The sequence below is a fragment of the Coptis chinensis genome, chromosome 7 (assembly GCF_015680905.1).
Source record: "Coptis chinensis isolate HL-2020 chromosome 7, ASM1568090v1, whole genome shotgun sequence".
NCBI classification, from domain to species: domain Eukaryota; kingdom Viridiplantae; phylum Streptophyta; class Magnoliopsida; order Ranunculales; family Ranunculaceae; genus Coptis; species Coptis chinensis.
This window is the reverse complement of record NC_141462.1, coordinates 61,884,384-61,901,841: the sequence shown is the minus strand read 5'-3', so window position 1 is coordinate 61,901,841 and position 17,458 is coordinate 61,884,384. Positions and strand designations below refer to the sequence as shown.

General features: G+C 35.0%; 4 protein-coding genes across 4 annotated transcripts; all 4 read left to right on the top strand.

Moving 5' to 3' along the window:
- The first annotated feature begins 2,934 nt into the window (after positions 1 to 2,934).
- On the top strand, positions 2,935 to 3,579 carry LOC147488278 (uncharacterized). Its single transcript, XM_086574332.1, has 2 exons — positions 2,935 to 3,113; positions 3,225 to 3,579. The coding sequence occupies exons 1-2, from the start codon at positions 2,935 to 2,937 to the stop codon at positions 3,577 to 3,579; spliced, it is 534 nt and encodes a 177-aa protein (XP_086430458.1).
- A 3,067-nt stretch (positions 3,580 to 6,646) lies between these two features.
- Positions 6,647 to 7,565, top strand: LOC147488277 (uncharacterized). Its single transcript, XM_086574331.1, has 3 exons — positions 6,647 to 7,006; positions 7,203 to 7,383; positions 7,480 to 7,565. The coding sequence occupies exons 1-3, from the start codon at positions 6,647 to 6,649 to the stop codon at positions 7,563 to 7,565; spliced, it is 627 nt and encodes a 208-aa protein (XP_086430457.1).
- Positions 7,566 to 7,694: 129 nt separating this feature from the next.
- LOC147488276 (uncharacterized) lies at positions 7,695 to 8,321 on the top strand. Its single transcript, XM_086574330.1, has one exon. The coding sequence runs from the start codon at positions 7,695 to 7,697 to the stop codon at positions 8,319 to 8,321; it is 627 nt and encodes a 208-aa protein (XP_086430456.1).
- A 325-nt stretch (positions 8,322 to 8,646) lies between these two features.
- LOC147488275 (uncharacterized) lies at positions 8,647 to 12,935 on the top strand. Its single transcript, XM_086573098.1, has 4 exons — positions 8,647 to 8,828; positions 8,895 to 9,070; positions 10,096 to 10,281; positions 12,509 to 12,935. Exons 1-4 carry the CDS (start codon positions 8,759 to 8,761, stop codon positions 12,530 to 12,532), a joined length of 456 nt encoding a protein of 151 aa, XP_086429224.1. The 5' UTR covers positions 8,647 to 8,758; the 3' UTR covers positions 12,533 to 12,935.
- Positions 12,936 to 17,458: the final 4,523 nt, after the last annotated feature.

Sequence of the window (17,458 nt, the reverse complement as noted above, 5' to 3'; positions counted from 1 at the left end):
GTTTAAACAAAGATGGTTCATTGCATGGACCAAAATATCGCCGATATATCCGATATATCGCCGATATATATCGGTATTTTGGTACACCGACATCGATATTTCCGACATATATCCACCGAATATAGAACTCTTTTTTTTCCGATATATATCGGAATTTCCGATATGAAACTTTATATCGTCGATATAATCGATATTTCCGATATAATCGATATATATCTGTTGACTTTTTGACCATTTTAAAATATAAATCCGATATTTCCAATATATATCCGATATTTCCGATATTATATTTCCGATATATCTGATATTTTCGATATTTTAAATAGTTTGGACTGGTTATCAAAAAAATAGATATATCCGAAATATCCGATATATCCGATATATATCGGTTTTTGGGTACACCGATATATTCATCGATATCGATATTTTGGGCCTTGGTTCATTGAACATGGGTGGAATTAAAGTGAACTTGATGAAAAGGGGTGACTGTTTGGAAAGGCAAACACTTGGAAGTGGAACCAAGATATTTCGATAAAGACACCGGTCTGTTGGTAAGATAAGGTTCAAGACTTGGGTTTTTGTGACTCTTTGTGAGCATAACCAATAACCAACAGAAGTACTAAATGGTTTACTATTCAGTCTTGTGAATGTCAACATACTTGTAAGCAAATTGAGGTCTTAGAAGTGTTTAGACACTATATGGATGATATGTGACATTCTTTAACAATACGCCTCACTTGAAAAACATATATCTAAATGGTTTTCCAATTTATTGACTTTGTCATGAGAAATTGGGAAAAATGTGGGGGATTATGTATCTCCTTGAATTAATCAATTCAAAATTGAAAATTGTTGAAGCATTACTCAAAAGACATCAAATGTGGTGTTTTACTCTAGGAGAGATGCATAAATTTCAAGGAAATCCTCAAAGCAAACGTGCATAGCAAGGTCCATTATGGAATCAGAATTCATAGCGTTGGACAAGGCTGGATAAGAAGCAGAGTGGCTCCAAAATTTCTTAGAGGATATTCCAAACTGGGCTAAACCTGTGCCAGCAATGTGTATACACTTTTACAGCCAATCTGCTATTGGTAGAGCACAGAGTAGCATGTTTAACGGGAAGTCTCGACACATACATCGTAGACATAACACCGTTAGACAATTGCTCTCAAATAGAGTTATCTCAATCGACTATGTAAGGTCAAAAGATAACATTGCGGATCTGCTTACAAAAAGTTTAACAAGAGAGCAAGTGGAAAGATTATCAAGGGGAATGGGCTTAAAGCCTTTGAGATAATCAACTAAGAGTCCTCATAATGGAAAAAATAGCCTAGTTGATTGGAGATCCCAAAATCTAGGTTCAAAGGGCCAACTAAATTATGTATATGACATAGTTAGCACTAGAGAGTAATAATATACTCTAACCCATTCCTATATAAGATAGTGCATATCTGCCACGAGACCCAGGATAAGTCAAGTTTTTAATGATTTTCTATATCTTGGAAAGTTATGTTATCCAAGTGGAGTATTGCAGGATACTCTTTATAAAAATCACCTATGTGAGTGTGAAATGGGACCGCTTTCATGTGAATTTTAAGGCAAATGTCTCAAAAGCACTCTCTCGAAAACAAGAAGTATTCAAGGCCAAAATGACCACAAAGCGTGAGAAACAACGGTGATTAAAAAGGTATTGCGTGAAGATAATTGTCTAGGTTTATACAAACGGCTAACAGTTCAAGGACATTAATTGAAGTCTATTGATCGTCCAATTAAATGCGATCGTCTTTCACTAAGGCAAGTTCAAGGCCTTCCATGCTACTTGGCATGATGTGGTATCTTTTCATTTGTAAAATAACAGAAATCCGATGTTTATGGTAGAAGAAGCCAAATTTTCATTCATGTGGGGGATTGTTAGATAAATGGATTTGCACAAATCGAATGAGATATGAATGAGTAATTTATCTTCCAAGTTACCCCACTTGAGATGAAATGGGTTTCTCTTGAAACAGTACGTAAAGTGAGAAAAACCTTTTCGAAATGGTGGGTTTGTATCAGCGCATTATGCCGAGAAGGTGCGACCTTTCAAAATGTGCACTGGTCAAAATAGTGCATCATGCCGAAAAGTGTGACCTTTCAAAATAGGCACTGGTTCAAAACAATGTATTATGCCGAAATGGTGTGTCCTTTCAAAACATGTGACTTTTCAAAGAGTTGCTTACTTTTTCCCAAGAGTCACTGTGTTATTTCGAAGATACACCACTCACCTATAAATAGTGGATGAATTTGGAGAGAAAGACACACCAGATCATACAGAGTTTTGATTTTTCTCTTCTCTCTTTGTTCTTAGTCAAATACTATGTTGTATTCATTGATTCTATAGAATTGAAGTGCTAGCTTTCTATGTAAGGAAATCCGTTCTATCTTGGGAGACAGTTTCTCATCAACCTTCAAGCACCGTGAAGGGGAAAATCTGTCTTAAGGATGTAGTGTATTTACACTAGGCTCGGATTTAACTAAGAAGTACAAGACAGTTGCAAGATAAAAAGTTTGTATAGTTTGGTAATTGGTAAAAGTAAGTACAATTAAGTTCTATATTCCTAACAACTTAAGGCGAGATCCTTCTTTGGTAAATTAAGTTCATTCGTTAAACTAAAGGTTTGTTCATGATATATTTGTTATATCAATTTGATTTTCTTGTTTACTTAACAATAAGTATATTTTTGGGATAAGTTTCCTACATTAAAGCAATAAGATATCAAGTGCCAAAGATAAGGGATGCTTAATTTTCTTGGCGGATGCTAATGATGACCCTAAAACAAAGAGTAAAAGCCGAGTCCCTAGTAACACATCCATGGGATAGAAAACTTTGAGTTCTTGCTTGGTATGGTTATCTGGCATCATTTGTTATTTGATGTGAACTCTGTTAGTTAAACAATGCAAGCTGAAGATATGCACATTGATGTTGCCATAGATCAACTGAAGGGACTTATTTCTGCATTTGAAAAGTATAGAGAAGCTGGATTTGAGAAGGCCAAGGCTGAAGCTAAAGATGTTGCAACTTCTATGCAAATTGAACCTATTTTCCGTGAGAAGTGTATTATTCGTAGAAAGAGGTAGTTTGACGAAAATGTTGTCGAGGAGGCGCCACTATCAGCTGAGGAATCATTTATAGTCCATTATTTTGTATTTATTTTGGACCAAGCTCTTTCCTCATTGGGAAGCAGGTTTGAACAATTCCAAGTATATGAAGGATTATTTGGGTTTTTATTTAATGTGGAAAAGTTAAACTCTGTAGATGCTAACAGTTTGAAGGTTTCTTGTAAGCACCTTGAAGTGTTTCTAAAACACGAAGATGTTTCTGATATTGATGGAGAAGATTTATTTTCAGAATTAAGAATCTTAAGAGAAATTTTGCCAAAGGAGACAAAGAAGACGATTGATGTGGTGAATTATTTGAGATTAAGAGATCATTGTTTTCTGAATGCTTGGGTTGCTTATACGATATTATTGACTATACTTGTTACAGTTGCTTCTGGTAAAAGAAGTTTTTCTAAGTTAAAGTTGATCAAGTCTTATTGATAAGCACCCAAAACTGTAATATGAAACCCTATTGAGACATATAAATTCGGTTAATTATTTGTTTAATAATCATGAAATGAGTATATTTTTGTACTTTTACAGGTATTCGTAGTAAACATAAACATATTGGTTAAACATGTCGTTAAAAGCACGGGAACGATGTATATATGAATTCTTCCAAATCAGCCATGTGAAGCCCAACAAATTTTAATGAAGCATCAAACTTCCGAAGCTCCTACCTCTTGAACCAGGACTCCTAATGCGACAAGTGAGCTGCTCAGACAATCAGGGCGATGAACTCTACGCATAGGAGGGAAGTTGTAAAATTATTAAAAGACCGGACCACCTCTGGACTACACGTGGACCCACTATGTGGGCCCACAAGATTTGATGAGTCATCATACAAGTCAAGACAAAGGTGCAAATAATTGGTGCAAAAGTGACACCTTGCATGTAGTTAATAAAATTAGATGAGATTAGGTGTTAATAGTGAAAAAAGATAGGTGTCACTTTATTGTGGATTGTGTGGTTAAGAAGGAAGTAAATATGGTTTGGTGTTTCACGTGGGAAGAAAGGAAATTTCTCTCAAATGGAGAAGAAAACAAAACAAGGAGGGGGACACTCCATTTACTCCCTTGACTTCTTTTCCTTTACCATGCATTATTTTAGTTCCTTAGTCTTAGTTTGTATTTTAGTTTTTTAGTTTGGAACAAAAAGCTTGTAATAGTTTTAATGGAGGAAACTTTGTGTTCCTCTTTGAAAATAAATCTCACTTCTTCATGCAAGTGAGTTCATATATATATAGTTTCTTTTTCTTCTTGTTCTCCCTCTCTCTTTTTACATTTGTATTCCACACTTGTCATATTTTTCTCCCAAGGAACATGAGCTAAACCTTTCCTTGTGGAGAGTTAATGATGCTCATGTGAGGGATAACCTTTGTATTTGATTTTAGTAAGTTGTTTAGGAAGAACAACTAGACCTACATCTACATGCTATCATGTATGATCTTAGAGATGAGTCATATACGTTAGAGATCAAGTTAATTTTTATTAGGACTTGTCTAAGAGTCCTAGGAAGATTAAGATGCACTTACTAAAAATCAAATAATACAGGTTATTTTCACATGAGAAAAAGTTAACACTCCACTTTTGTCTTAGTAAATTTTTATTCTTGTTTTAGTTGCATGTTACGTAACTTAAGTTTGTTTTATTTTGTGTATTAAAAGAAACCAAGTATGTAGTTAGTATTAATGAAATATTAACTAAACTTACTCATTAGTTTCCAAAGAGCAAAACCAAGTTGTAAGTGGTCCTAGAATTTAGGTTGGTTCGAATCCCTACTCAAAAACTATACACACACAAAGATCGTAAGTAAGGAAAATACTTTGTTTTCGCACTTTGGCCAAAGAAGATATCCAAATCTCTTAGATACACAAAAGGTGAATATCACTTATCTTCGGTCGACCATGTCACAAGAAAAATTGAATAGATTAGCGATGTTATCTATTGAAAAAGTTGTTGTTGAAAAGTCTAACTATTCAAGTGTAATTAGTGAATTCGCATCTAAAAATGCGAGAAGAATGATTTAAGTTATAGGTTTTTTTTTGCCCCCCTCCTGGATTATATTGGCAGATGAAAGTTGAATAATATAAGTATTTTGTTTTGTCTTGTGTTTTTTTTTTACCGCATATAGGGTCATATTCTAGTGCATCGCTTTGGGCCACAAAAATGTTAGGGTCGGCACTATATTGAGGGATAAACACCACAATTGAAAATTGAAGTTGATCTAGCATGCTGAGCCAAAAGGTATGCTATACGTACTTGCAGGCCTTTACCTCACCAAAATATGAAGGAACTCCAAATAGAGTATTATATTGTGGTGCAATATTTGCCAGTTGATAGGTGATTCATTACTGTCCAATCTTGTGACTCTATATTGTCTTAAGATAGCTAATATACGTGCTGTGGAAAATGTAGACGACACCATCTCTGGAGCAGAGGAAGGTTCCATCACTAGAGATACCATCATTTGATAACATGGCAGGATCAAGTGGTGGTTGGCAGGGGCGGAGCCAAGGGGGTGCAAGGGTGGGCAGCTGCACACCCTGAACTTCCAAAAAAAAAAAGTAGTAGTCTAATGTGTGTTGGTGTTGGTTTTAAACTTTGCCACCCCTTACCCCTTAGAGCACCGTATCAAAACTTATTAGAACAAAAACAAAACCCCTCACTCCTTTCTTTTTCATCAGTTTTTGTTTCCAAATTAAATCAAAAACAAAACTTGTTGCTGGTGCCCGTGATTGATTCATCGAAATCTTTGGTAAATACTTCTTCTTCCTTTCTCTGCAATTTATATTCTTCCTCAAGTTCACAATTTTCAATTTACACACTTCATCTTTATTTCCCCAAATCTTCAACTTGAATTGGAAAACTGATTTGGATTGTGATTTTGATTATTTTACTAGCTAGTAATGGTGAGCACACTGGAGAAATACTTGAACAAGCGGAAAGCAACCATTGATGAACAAACTCCTAGCACATCGAAAGTGATGGAAGCGGTGAAGCTCAACCTATTCGCTTAACTCACAGAGAAAATGACTTGCTTGAACCTTGCTATAGATCCCGGGTTTGCAATACCCAATGTCCGATTATCATCCCAATGATAGAGAAACTATTCGAAGAGCATACTTGTTAAGAGGTCCTTGTCAACCTCAAAATCACAATTTCTCCGTTACTACTCATGGTCGTGTTAATCGAAAGTTCAAGTGGGAATGGTTTGATGAGTTTGGCGACTGGCTAGAGTATAGCATAGATAAGGATCTGCATTTTGTTTGTATTGTTATCTCTTGGATGTAATCTTGGATCACAAGGGGGTGGAAATTGCTTTACTCTCAATGGATTTACTAATTGGGGAAAGAAGAACAAATTGCGAGAACATGTTGGGAAATTTGGAAGTGCTCACAACCAAGCTTACAAGTTGGCTCAAGTCTTGATGAATCAAACTCAGCATATTGGAACCTTTCTCAATAGGCAATCAAACCAAGCTCAAAGTGACTATCGAGTTCGCTTAAATGCAGTTGTTGATTGTTGTAGATTTCTTTCATGGTCACGATGAATCAAAGAAGTCAATTAGCCAGGGACATTTTCTTGAACTTTTGAAGTATACAACTAGACATAATGGAGCTATTGACAGTGTTGTTCTCGATAATGCTCCTAATAATGACCAACTAATTGCTCTTGAAATACAAAGGGATATTGTAAATGCAGCTGCAGTAGAGACTACGAATGTCATTCTAAAATATTGTAGAGATTCTTTGTTTGTTGTTTTGGTTGACGAAGCTCGTGACGTTGTCAAAGAACAAATGGCTATTGTCATCCGTTATGTTGACTCACGAGGTTGTGTGATTGAAAGGTTTTTTGCCATGGTACATGTAAGTGATACAAGTGTTATTTCGCTTAAGAACGAGATCACTCGAGTGTTTACAAAGCATGCGTTGAGTATTGCTAGTTTTGGCGGGCAAGGTTATGGACGGTGCCGACAATATGCGGGGAGGGTTTAATGGCCTCAAATCACTCATCATGAAGGAAAATGGAAGTGCATTCTATGTCCATTGTTTTGCTCATCAGCTCCAGTTAGCTCTTGTATCTGTTGCAAAGAGTGAAAAACTAATTATATTACTCTTTAGTATTGTTTCTAATGTGACAAATACTGTTGGAGCATCATGTAAGCGTCGTGACGCTCTTCGAGAAAAACAAGCTAAAAATATTCTTGATACACTTTCGAAGGGGGAAATTTCAAGTGGAAAAGGTAAGAATCAAGAGACAAACCTGAAACGTTCAGGAGATACTCGTTGGAGCTCGCATTATGGATCACTTTTGAACTTTATTCTTATGTTCTCTTCAGTTCTTAATGTCCTTGAAAATGTTGCTGAAGATGGCTCAAATGCAGAACAAAGAGGTGAAGCATATGGATTGTTAAATTCATTGTAATCTTTTGATGTTGAAGTTACTAAGACACGATTACAAACAATGAGAGATAGGGGGGTAGGGGGGGGGGGGGTTTCTCTCCTAAATGAAGTGTCTTCAGTATGTACTAAGCATAACATTTATGTTCCTCAGATGGATGATAAGTTTGTAGCTCCTGGGAGACCTCAACGTAATACTGAAGAAATTACAAACTTACATTACTACCGCATTGGACTATTTTATGCTTGCATCGACAGACAGAGACAAGAGCTAAAAGACCGTTTTAACGAAGCAAATATTGATTTGCTTCTCTGTATAGTTTGTCTCAATCCACGTGGGTCATTTGCTGCTTTTGATAAGCAAAAATTGGTTCGTTTCGCCCAGTTTTATCCCTCTTACTTTTCTGAATTGGATCTCATGGTACTTCCTGATCAACTTGAGACATATATTCTTGATGTTAGCTCTAATAATAAGTTTCTGAATTTGAAAGGGATCAGTGACCTTGCGAAGAAGATGGTTGAGTCTAAAAAGAACATTGTGTTTCCATTAGTTTTTTTGCTCATTACTTTATCACTTATTCTGCCAGTCGCTACCACCACTGTTGAGAGAGTATTTTCAGCTTTGCATATTGTGAAGAATCGACTCCGGAATCGTATAGGAGATGAGTGGTTGAACGATTGCTTAGTAACATATATTGAGAAAGACATATTTAAAAGCATTGATTCTGAAGCAATCATGCAACGCTTTCAGAAAATGAATACTCGTCGTGGACACTTGTAATTTTTTGTTTGATTTTAAGTTTTAGGAAAACTTTCTTTTTTGGATATGAATGTACACATGTTTGGAATTTCCAATTTCTGGTGTAATGAATTTTGAGTTGCATATTAATTTGCCCACCCTGAAATATAATCCTGGCTCCGCCACTGGTGGTTGGTCTTAGCTCAGCATGCGAAACTACAGAGTAATCTTAAAATTTATGTCATCAATATTACGTGTACTGCAAAGTCGAGATGGACGTCTCTGTGCAGGTTATACCAAATTCGGAAAAATATCAAAGAAATCGGATGGCACCCCTATCACCTTATGTCTCTGACTGACTTATAGTCAAAGCAGGTTGACCAACAGCAGGCCCAGAAGTGGTCAAAATCTACTCCAACCAAATTTTCTCTTTATGCACCTCGTAAAAAACCCCCGCTCGAGATTCACAAAAACACACGATGACTCAATCTCCGTCGTCGAATTCCAAGACCCGCGCTCTTCTTTATATCTTTCTATGCTTAATTCCAGGTAAGTCTTGCATTAAAACTTTTCAATTAAAACTATCAGGTCTGATTGGTGGTACTTTGTTGGCAGGGATATTGTGTACAGGAGTTGTGACACTTGAAAAGATTGAAATATATAAAACCCATGAATGGCTAAAAGCCAAGCCAACAGTGTATTTCCAATGTCAAGGAGAGAACATGACCATTTTACCTGATGTCAAAGAAATTAATCTTACTTATACTTTCAAGGGGGAAGAATCTTGGCAGGTCTGATTTTATTTAGTTACCTTACATGCCCCTCTTTGCATGCCATCAATTATGAGAATTGATAACTGCTATGCCAGCTTTAATGTTGTTTCTAGCTTAAAGAACATGATTTGAGTGTCCCTTGGGGAGGGCATCAGGTAGTGCCCTTGCGATTTTTTTTTATTGTTTTAGTATGTCCAAATGTGGAATAGATAGTAGACCGACTTTGTCGACCGCAAAGCTTTCAATCTATTAAGATCTTATCCAATAATTATTTTAGGGTAGTGAAATGGTTTAGGCAGATCTTTGGATGGAAAGAAGTGGGGAAGCAAACAAAAATTTTAGGTGATATATGCTCGGGTTTATCATCTGAGGCTGTCGTTCGCCTGCACCTAGGCGATCGCATAGGCGTGAGTGAGCCTAAGAACACGTTGTGATGCCTAAAATTGGGATTTCTACTAGCTATGCGCCTAGGCTCACTTTCACTGCATTGCTCAGCTATATTCTTCACCATTGAGGTCCCGAGACACCAAACCGATTAATTTAGATGTCTGTTACAGTTTTTTGTAAAGAAGTCTCTCCTGAACTTGAGATTCCATAAAGTTTCATCATTATTCCCTAACCCAGACTCGTTTTACTGGCGGACATGTCATACAACTGATCAAAATCTGTTCTTAAATGTTTATTCATGCACCAAGCATCTTCACAATTTACAGTACCCTTTCACCATTTCCTTCTTTCTTACTAAGCTAGTTTTTTTCGACGCCATATCGTTGCATTTTATAATTCCTTTACCTATGAGTGACCGTGGAGAAGTTTTTTCCACACTTTCTTTTTATTTTTTCCTTTTTGGTCGGTAAAGTATAGTTTTATTTAAACCAATAAAGTAAGTAACACAAGTTCAGATTTCACTAGAAGTAGAAAAGAAATTTTGAGCTGTGTTCTGGTTTCCAAATGTTTATTTCCGTTTTCTTTTATTCCAGTCTTGTACTCATCTCACGTAAATGAAAGGCTATCTGCTAAACATAAGTTTGTCATCTTTGCAGCCACTTACAGAACTTGAAGACAAGAAATGCAAGCGGTGTGGGTTTTATGAGAAGGATACCTTGACTTCGGACGATGTATTTGATGAGTGGGAGTTTTGTCCTTCGATTTTATGCCTACTGAAGGGAGATATTTCCGTGTCAAAGGAAACAGAGTTGAATGCTACTTTTACTGTCCTCAGTGCAAAGGTTAAATTACCATTCATGTCACTTTAATTTAGTATGATTTATTTATCCATGCTTTGTCACAACAACTAGATAAGAGTTCCTTGTCTGGTAGGTGCCCTCTTACGTGGTTCATAGCTGGTCATGCCGATGGGTACCTCTAGTGGGTTCATGACCCAGATATGTATATTAGAAATGTTACGTGTAAGAGGATAATTGCAGACGAGTGTTGGTGCCAGCTAACTTAGTTGGCAGAACCCCTAGGTGATGAAACTAGAGGTCTGGGGTTCGATTCCTGCCAGCATTACCGAGTTACTGATTTCACTATAAACAGGTTTGCCAATCAAAAACATGAAAAACTGAAAACAAGTTTCGTAAACAACTCGACACTATATGACAGTCAATCTGAGGCTGATTGTTTGTGAAGATGATCTTCTCATCATGAAGACCATGCTCACAATAACCAGCAAAGAGTGAAAATGTCTGAAAATTTGTCCGTTAGAAAAAAATAACTGAAATAGCTTACATGCTCAATCGATGAACTGACTCAAAATGGTATGAGATCTGAATAAAAGCGGTGTGTCAGTACTACAAATATATAAGAGTTTCCATAATTGCATGACCCATTTGATATACAGAAGGAACCCATCTATGCATGCTTAAAAATACACACAAATGTGTGAAATTGTTGTAGGTGGTGTCTCTGCCTTGCTTTAAACAATACCCCTAGTAATGCCATTGATATACAGAAGGAACCCATCTATGCATGCTTTTAAAAATACACACAAATGTGTGAGATTCTTGTAGGTGGTGTCTCTGTCATGCTTTAAACAATACCCCTAGTATGCCATGTGTGCTACTATTTCACTTTAACATTATAGTCGGACCATAGGTGTGTCATGATGCCCGGAGGCTTGAAAGCTTTGTGATAAAGCCCCATCAGTTGCTTAACTAGGATTAGAGATACCACAACGCGAACTAAGACAGGGAAAAAGTGCATAAAACAAACAGCTAGCAAATACAAAAGGTACAAAAGATCCCCAAAAAGGTACAGACACTAAGCATTGCCCATTCTCAAGACTGGGTTGAAAATGTTTAGAAGCCGGCCCTCTGAATCTACGCTCTCGGCTAAGGCTTCTTACCTTTTGAATTTGGATCGCCCAATTGAAAGCAAATCTGCCAAAAAGAATTCCACTCCACTCCTAATTTTGTAGTGACATCATATTCACATGCGTCCATGATTCTAATTTATGGAGCTCAGTCTTTCATAGTATGTTGATCAGTCAAGCACTTTATATGCTTGCAGCTCTCATCTTAAATTTAGCTATAATTTTGTTACTGTCATTTTTCTTAAGGAAACAGGTAAACTTGTTTTCTATATCAGTAACCTTACACAATCGCTGCAATCATGATTCTCTCCCAGTTAAGCCCAACTTTCTGGCTCTCCATCATAGCACGTATCCCATAAGTCAGCATCATTTATTCATTTCTCTCTCACAGCATCCTCAATCCGACCAACATGTGTCCTAGTATGGGGACCTTAGATTGTATTCAAGAAGGTCTAGGTAACAGAAGTTCTCACCATCTACCTCACAAAATTGTCACCAACACGCTGAAAATATCTTTGGTTCTTCCTAACTACTTTGTTCCATCATGGAAGCTACGCACTTGAAATGGATATTCTATGGGGACAAGTGAGACTTGAGATGAAAATGTAGAAACTTTCACGAAATAACAAAGTGGGTATTGAATAACATATTATGTCCCAATTTAAGGATCATTCTCAAACACATTAGAAATAATGATCAAAGCATGATCTTGCACATTATTCCTTTTGCTAGCCTAGTCTGGCCTCTAGGTTAATGAGAGTTCAGTCATTTGATGTGAGTAGACTGTGGAGCATAATTCATTTCTCTATCTTGTTTGACTGAGGAGGAACATAGACTTTGCGCATATAGCTTTGTTATTGGAGGACATTTTCTATTGGTTGAAGCTTTAGGAAGAGGGGCAATTTCTGTTTGAGCACTTGTTTTTAGGTGGAACTTTGAAACTATTAGGGGCAGCTAAGTGGATGAGATTATCATTTAGGTTATTGTCTATCTGTTTTATATTTCATTTTTTGCTTTTTGTCTATATAGTAGTTCTTCAAATCCTTGTATCTTTTGATTTAGTTAATCTTCATGCTTAAAATGTCTCGACTGGTATTTATCAAGTAATGTTTCAACTTATTTTATCATTTGGGGGCTTGCAGGTTCTGCTCATGCTTCTTCTATAGGACCTAAAGAAAAGAAAACAAATGTGGCTCTAGTGATCATTATCAGTTCACTACTTTCTTGCGTATGCATTATCGGAGCAGTAGTTGCATACAAATACTGGAAAAAGAGGAAAAGGGAGCAAGAACAGGCTCGTTTTCTAAAGCTATTTGAAGATGGCGACAGCATTGAAGATGAATTCAGTCTTGAGGACGTACTCTAAGCAGTTCAAGCCATCATCCTACCACTTGTATAAATCGTAGTTGGTTCTATAGCCATCATCCTACCACTTGTATAAATCATAGTTGGTTCTATAAGTTATTGTTTTCGACAAGCTAGTTAGAAACTTCTTAAAACATTTATAACAAAAGGTGTGCTTTGAAGAGTCAGAAACATCATATAAGATTTAAAAGCGGATATTTCAAATTTTGTTTTTCCCACAATTTATCTACTATCTATATACTAAAGCAGAGACCTCTAAAAGAGATTTTTCTCTTTTCTATGTGACACTCTAATATGAGAGATAATATTTTATCTTTCCTATGTGGCACTCTAATATGAAAGATAGTCTTTTCTAATAGCTTACAATATGAAACCTCTTTGGAGAGTTTGATTGTATCTCTAATTATTATATTTAGAGAGTTTGAGTGTATTTCCAATTCTTATATATTTGATCAAATAAAAAAAATTGCTAAAAAATAGGTGATTTGTAGAAGGGAATTTTCTATTACGAATCAAACAATTTTAGTATTCCAATTTTTATATATTTGATCAAATTAAAAAAAAAAAAAATTGCTAAAAAATAGATGATTTGTAGAAGTTAATTTCCTATTACAAATCATACACTTTTAGTGTCTATGATAAAGCATCGACTTATTTTGAATATATCTTTAACGCGGCCTCAAAAACACTACATATTCTTCAGTTAATTAATAACTTATTATATGGTATAAAATCAGTTTCCAACAGTTCCCCACATTCTCTAAGGATGATATGAGATATACCAAATTAAAACACTCAAAATGTTATTCGCATAACCCTTTCATATACCTGAAATTTGCATTTGTTGTTGGTTATTAACATCTTAAGAAGTAGACCAATATACTTCTCGAGTAAGTATTTGAATACCCATCACGCACTCTCACATTTTTAATATATACACTTTTCTTCCTTTTCATTTTTTTTTTCTTGGATCTGATTCTAATTTTCAAACACATGGGCAGGCTACAATATGATAATACATATTAAAAGTCTAGACCTAGACCTGTAAAAAGAACACCGGCTTATTATGAAGGGGTGCTTTTATTTGCACATTTGATTTATGCTTCTTTGTATGACATTGTTTCTTTAGACTTGTATGGCATTGTTTATTTAGACAATCTAATGATATATCTAATAATCATCTAAACACAACCTCTCACATACATACACTCGAACACTCGATTCAGAAAATGTCAAAGTTAACACTAGATCAAATGCCAAGGTACAAACTCTCTCAAGTTTTTTCTCATTAATGTAGAGAACTGCGTTTCTATTAGTTTAAGAACACTATGAAAGGATTGAACGATCACCGATAGTCATATTTGGAAGACAGGTAGATGTAGTGCATGATTATGCATGTGATGTTGTGTTTTCTATTCAATGTATATAGAGCAATATAGTACATTTACATATGAATCCATAGAGTTTTTTCCATCACAATAAGAGCTGACTTTAACAATCTAGATTTTGTATTTGGATATCATCGGGAAACACAAATGGAACTCAAAAGCAAAATTGTATTTGGCACTTTGGACGGTTTCCTTTAGGGCCCAAATGGTAAGCAAACTCTTAAGTAAATGTACTTAACTAATTTCATTTATAAACAATACATTGGCTTTCTTTGAACTAAATATATACTAACATTCTTACATTTCATTAATTTTAGCTCCTAGAACATAAATTGGAACTGACTCTTATAGCAAATACAAGACACGGTGAGTGAAATCACTACATTCAGGAGTGATGATTAAATTAACTGATCGATGAGGCGGCTGTCTTTGGTTTCCTAAGTTTTGTTCTTTTTTTTCTGAGTATAGAAAGATGAGATAGTGCTAAAAATAATTTTTCAAAATTTGTGCTCATTCTGAGTGTAGGAAGATGTGATAATGCTAAAAGATATGGGTCAAGATGCTTATAGAATGTCCATATCATAGAGTAGGATCCTGACAAGTATGTTTCACCTCTCTAACTTCATAAATGGGTGTGGATGCTTATAGAATGTCCATATCATCATGGAGTATGATCTTGCCAAGTTGTATAATAATATAATATCCTATCTGAGCTACTCTTGGTATTGCATAAGAAAGCTATTATTGAATTTGCATTGTGATGAACATTTCAAAGCAATGTAACTACAGTTGAACTTGCAATAGCTCAACAACCTTTATTCGATACGCAACAAACTTTGGTTGCAAAGAGAGCCACCTAATCATTTTTTGGTTGTAGGAATTTTAATAATTTTAATTTGGAGTAAAATATATAGAAGCTTAAAAATTCTTACGAGTGTTCTACTGATAATTGATGGATGATAATTATTTGGTCCAAAAGACTGAAGAGTGTTTGTGTGAATTATTGTTATACTTATTTTTGTGGTACTTTATTGATACCATCAAACGTAACCCTTTCAACATTGGTGCAATATTGGAATAACTTTGTGGTACTATTTCATCATCCGAACTTTGTTTTGCAATGTGCTTGCAAAAACATTGAGAATAGATAAATCTACTATAAGAAATAAGGGAAAAGGTGGAATAAGATGGAATATTTGAACATTTTATTGTAAGTTCAAAGTGTGTGTTAGAAGCTTCAAGTTTGGAAAGTTAATGTTATTTGAAAGGCACACTCTTCTTCCATCCATTTGATTACTAGATTGTTCAAATCTGAAAATTAATGGTCATTACTAATTTTACCTACCCAATCTTACGTTAACACTTTGACATGTTCAAATTGACGAAAGACATAGAACGACATGATTTTCTCTGTTATTTATGTTGGAATTGAATAAGTATACTTTGCATGTATACAAACAATCACTATAACAATCTAGATTTTGTATTCGGATATCATCGGAAACACAAATGAACTCAAAAGTAAAATTGTATTTGGCACTTGGGACGGTTTCCTTTAGGGCCAAAATGATAAGCATAACCTTAAGTATATGTACTTAACTAATTTCATTTATAAACAATACATTGGCTTTCTTTGAACTAAATATATACAACCTTATTACATTTCATTTCAAATTTCTTTGGAACAAAAATTGGAACTAACTCTTATAACAAATACAAAATACGGTGAGTGAAATCACTTCATTCAGGAGCGAGGATTAAATTAACTGATCGAGGCAGCTGTTTTTGGTTTCCTAAGTTTTGTTCTTTTTTTTCCTGAGTACAGGAAGATGGGATAGTGCTAAAAATAAAATTTCAAAATTTGTGCTCATTCTGAGGGCAGGAAGATGTGATAGTGTTAAAAGATATGGGTCAGGATGCTTATAGAATGTCCATATCATGAAGCAGGATCTGGGAGAGATGAATGAGTGGACTAAAGTGTCGGATTGCTAATTTGTTGTACGAGTTATTCGTACCAAGGGTTTGAATCCCTCTATTTCCATTTCATCTGATGACTTGATATTTTCTTTCAAATTCTAAAGAAATCTCGAAAACTTTATTTTATCTTTATCATAGTTAAATATCCATAATAGATAAAATCATAAGAAAATTCAGAAATCAAGCAACGAAAAATCCCTTCTTTTTTTATTCCTCGCGTCTAGGATTACGTCTTAGATCATTAGATAGGAATCCAAAGATGAAGAGAGAAACAAAGAATATCACCACTGTGTAAACGAAGAGTTTGAAAGTAAGCATTACAAAATCTCCAAGATAAGATCATTTTTGGTAAAAAAGGGAATAGATTATCTATTTTTTATACAGCATATATATTCTATTTTTACACCAAACCGAGAAATAATAAAAAAAAGGTTTCTAGAAAAGAAAATAATTTTTAGAAATTGTAAAAAGACTCTTTCGGTATGAAAATTATCTTTCATAGCACAATTAGTTATCGTGGGGACCCTGTATAGGGTCTTTGTTCACTGGAAGTAGAAGGTCAGAATGAGGGAACTTGATGAGTTGATCCGCCTACACGTCTTGATTTTACTGCTATATCGGGAGTTACTCAACATATTGCTTGACGTAAAACAGATAGTGGGTTTGTTTTTGTCTTTTGTTGAATCTTTTTCAGGGCTCGATAGATAATTTGATAAGTCAATAAATTTTTTTCGTGTTTCAAAATAGGATTTTGCCAAGCTGTATAATAATATGATGTCATATATGAGCTACTTTTGGTATTGCATAAGAAAACTATTATTGAATTTGCATTGTGATAAACATTTCAAAGCGATGGAACTACAGTTGAACTTGTAATAGCTCAATAACCTTTATTCGATACGCAACAAACTTTGGTTGCAAAGAGAGTCACCTAAATATTTTTTGGTTGTAGGAATTTTAATAATTTTGGAGTAAAATATATCGAAGCTTAAAAATTCTTATGAGTGTTCTACTGATAATTGATGGATGATAATTCTTTGGTCCAAAAGAGTGAAGAGTGTTTGTGTGAATTATTAGTATACTTATTTTTGTGACACTTTATTGATATCATCAAACTTAACCCTTTCAATATTACTGCAATATTAGAATAATTTTGTGGTACTATTTCTTCATCCGAACTTTGTTTTGCAATGTGTTTGCAGAAACATTGAAAATAGATAAATCTACTATAAGAAATAAGGAAAAAGCTAGGTGGAATAAGATGAAATATTTGAGTATTTTATTGTAAGTTCAAAATGTGTGTTAGAAGCTTCAAGTTTGGAAATGAAATGTTATTTGAAAGACATACTCTTTTTCCATCAA

What these genes read in the sequence shown, in the direction of transcription:
- LOC147488278 (XM_086574332.1), top strand. Translation starts at nt 2,935, where the DNA reads ATGCAAGCTGAAGATATGCACATTGATGTTGCCATAGATCAACTGAAG. An exon ending in TGTATTATTCGTAGAAAGAG is followed by an intron (nt 3,114 to 3,224) that starts GTAGTTTGACGA and finishes ATTGGGAAGCAG; the next exon opens with GTTTGAACAATTCCAAGTAT.
- LOC147488277 (XM_086574331.1), top strand. Translation starts at nt 6,647, where the DNA reads ATGCAGTTGTTGATTGTTGTAGATTTCTTTCATGGTCACGATGAATCA. An exon ending in GGTTTTTTGCCATGGTACAT is followed by an intron (nt 7,007 to 7,202) that starts GTAAGTGATACA and finishes TTTGCTCATCAG; the next exon opens with CTCCAGTTAGCTCTTGTATC. An exon ending in GGAAATTTCAAGTGGAAAAG is followed by an intron (nt 7,384 to 7,479) that starts GTAAGAATCAAG and finishes TGTTCTCTTCAG; the next exon opens with TTCTTAATGTCCTTGAAAAT.
- LOC147488276 (XM_086574330.1), top strand. Translation starts at nt 7,695, where the DNA reads ATGGATGATAAGTTTGTAGCTCCTGGGAGACCTCAACGTAATACTGAA.
- LOC147488275 (XM_086573098.1), top strand. Translation starts at nt 8,759, where the DNA reads ATGACTCAATCTCCGTCGTCGAATTCCAAGACCCGCGCTCTTCTTTAT. An exon ending in AGGGGGAAGAATCTTGGCAG is followed by an intron (nt 9,071 to 10,095) that starts GTCTGATTTTAT and finishes TCATCTTTGCAG; the next exon opens with CCACTTACAGAACTTGAAGA. An exon ending in TTACTGTCCTCAGTGCAAAG is followed by an intron (nt 10,282 to 12,508) that starts GTTAAATTACCA and finishes GGGGGCTTGCAG; the next exon opens with GTTCTGCTCATGCTTCTTCT.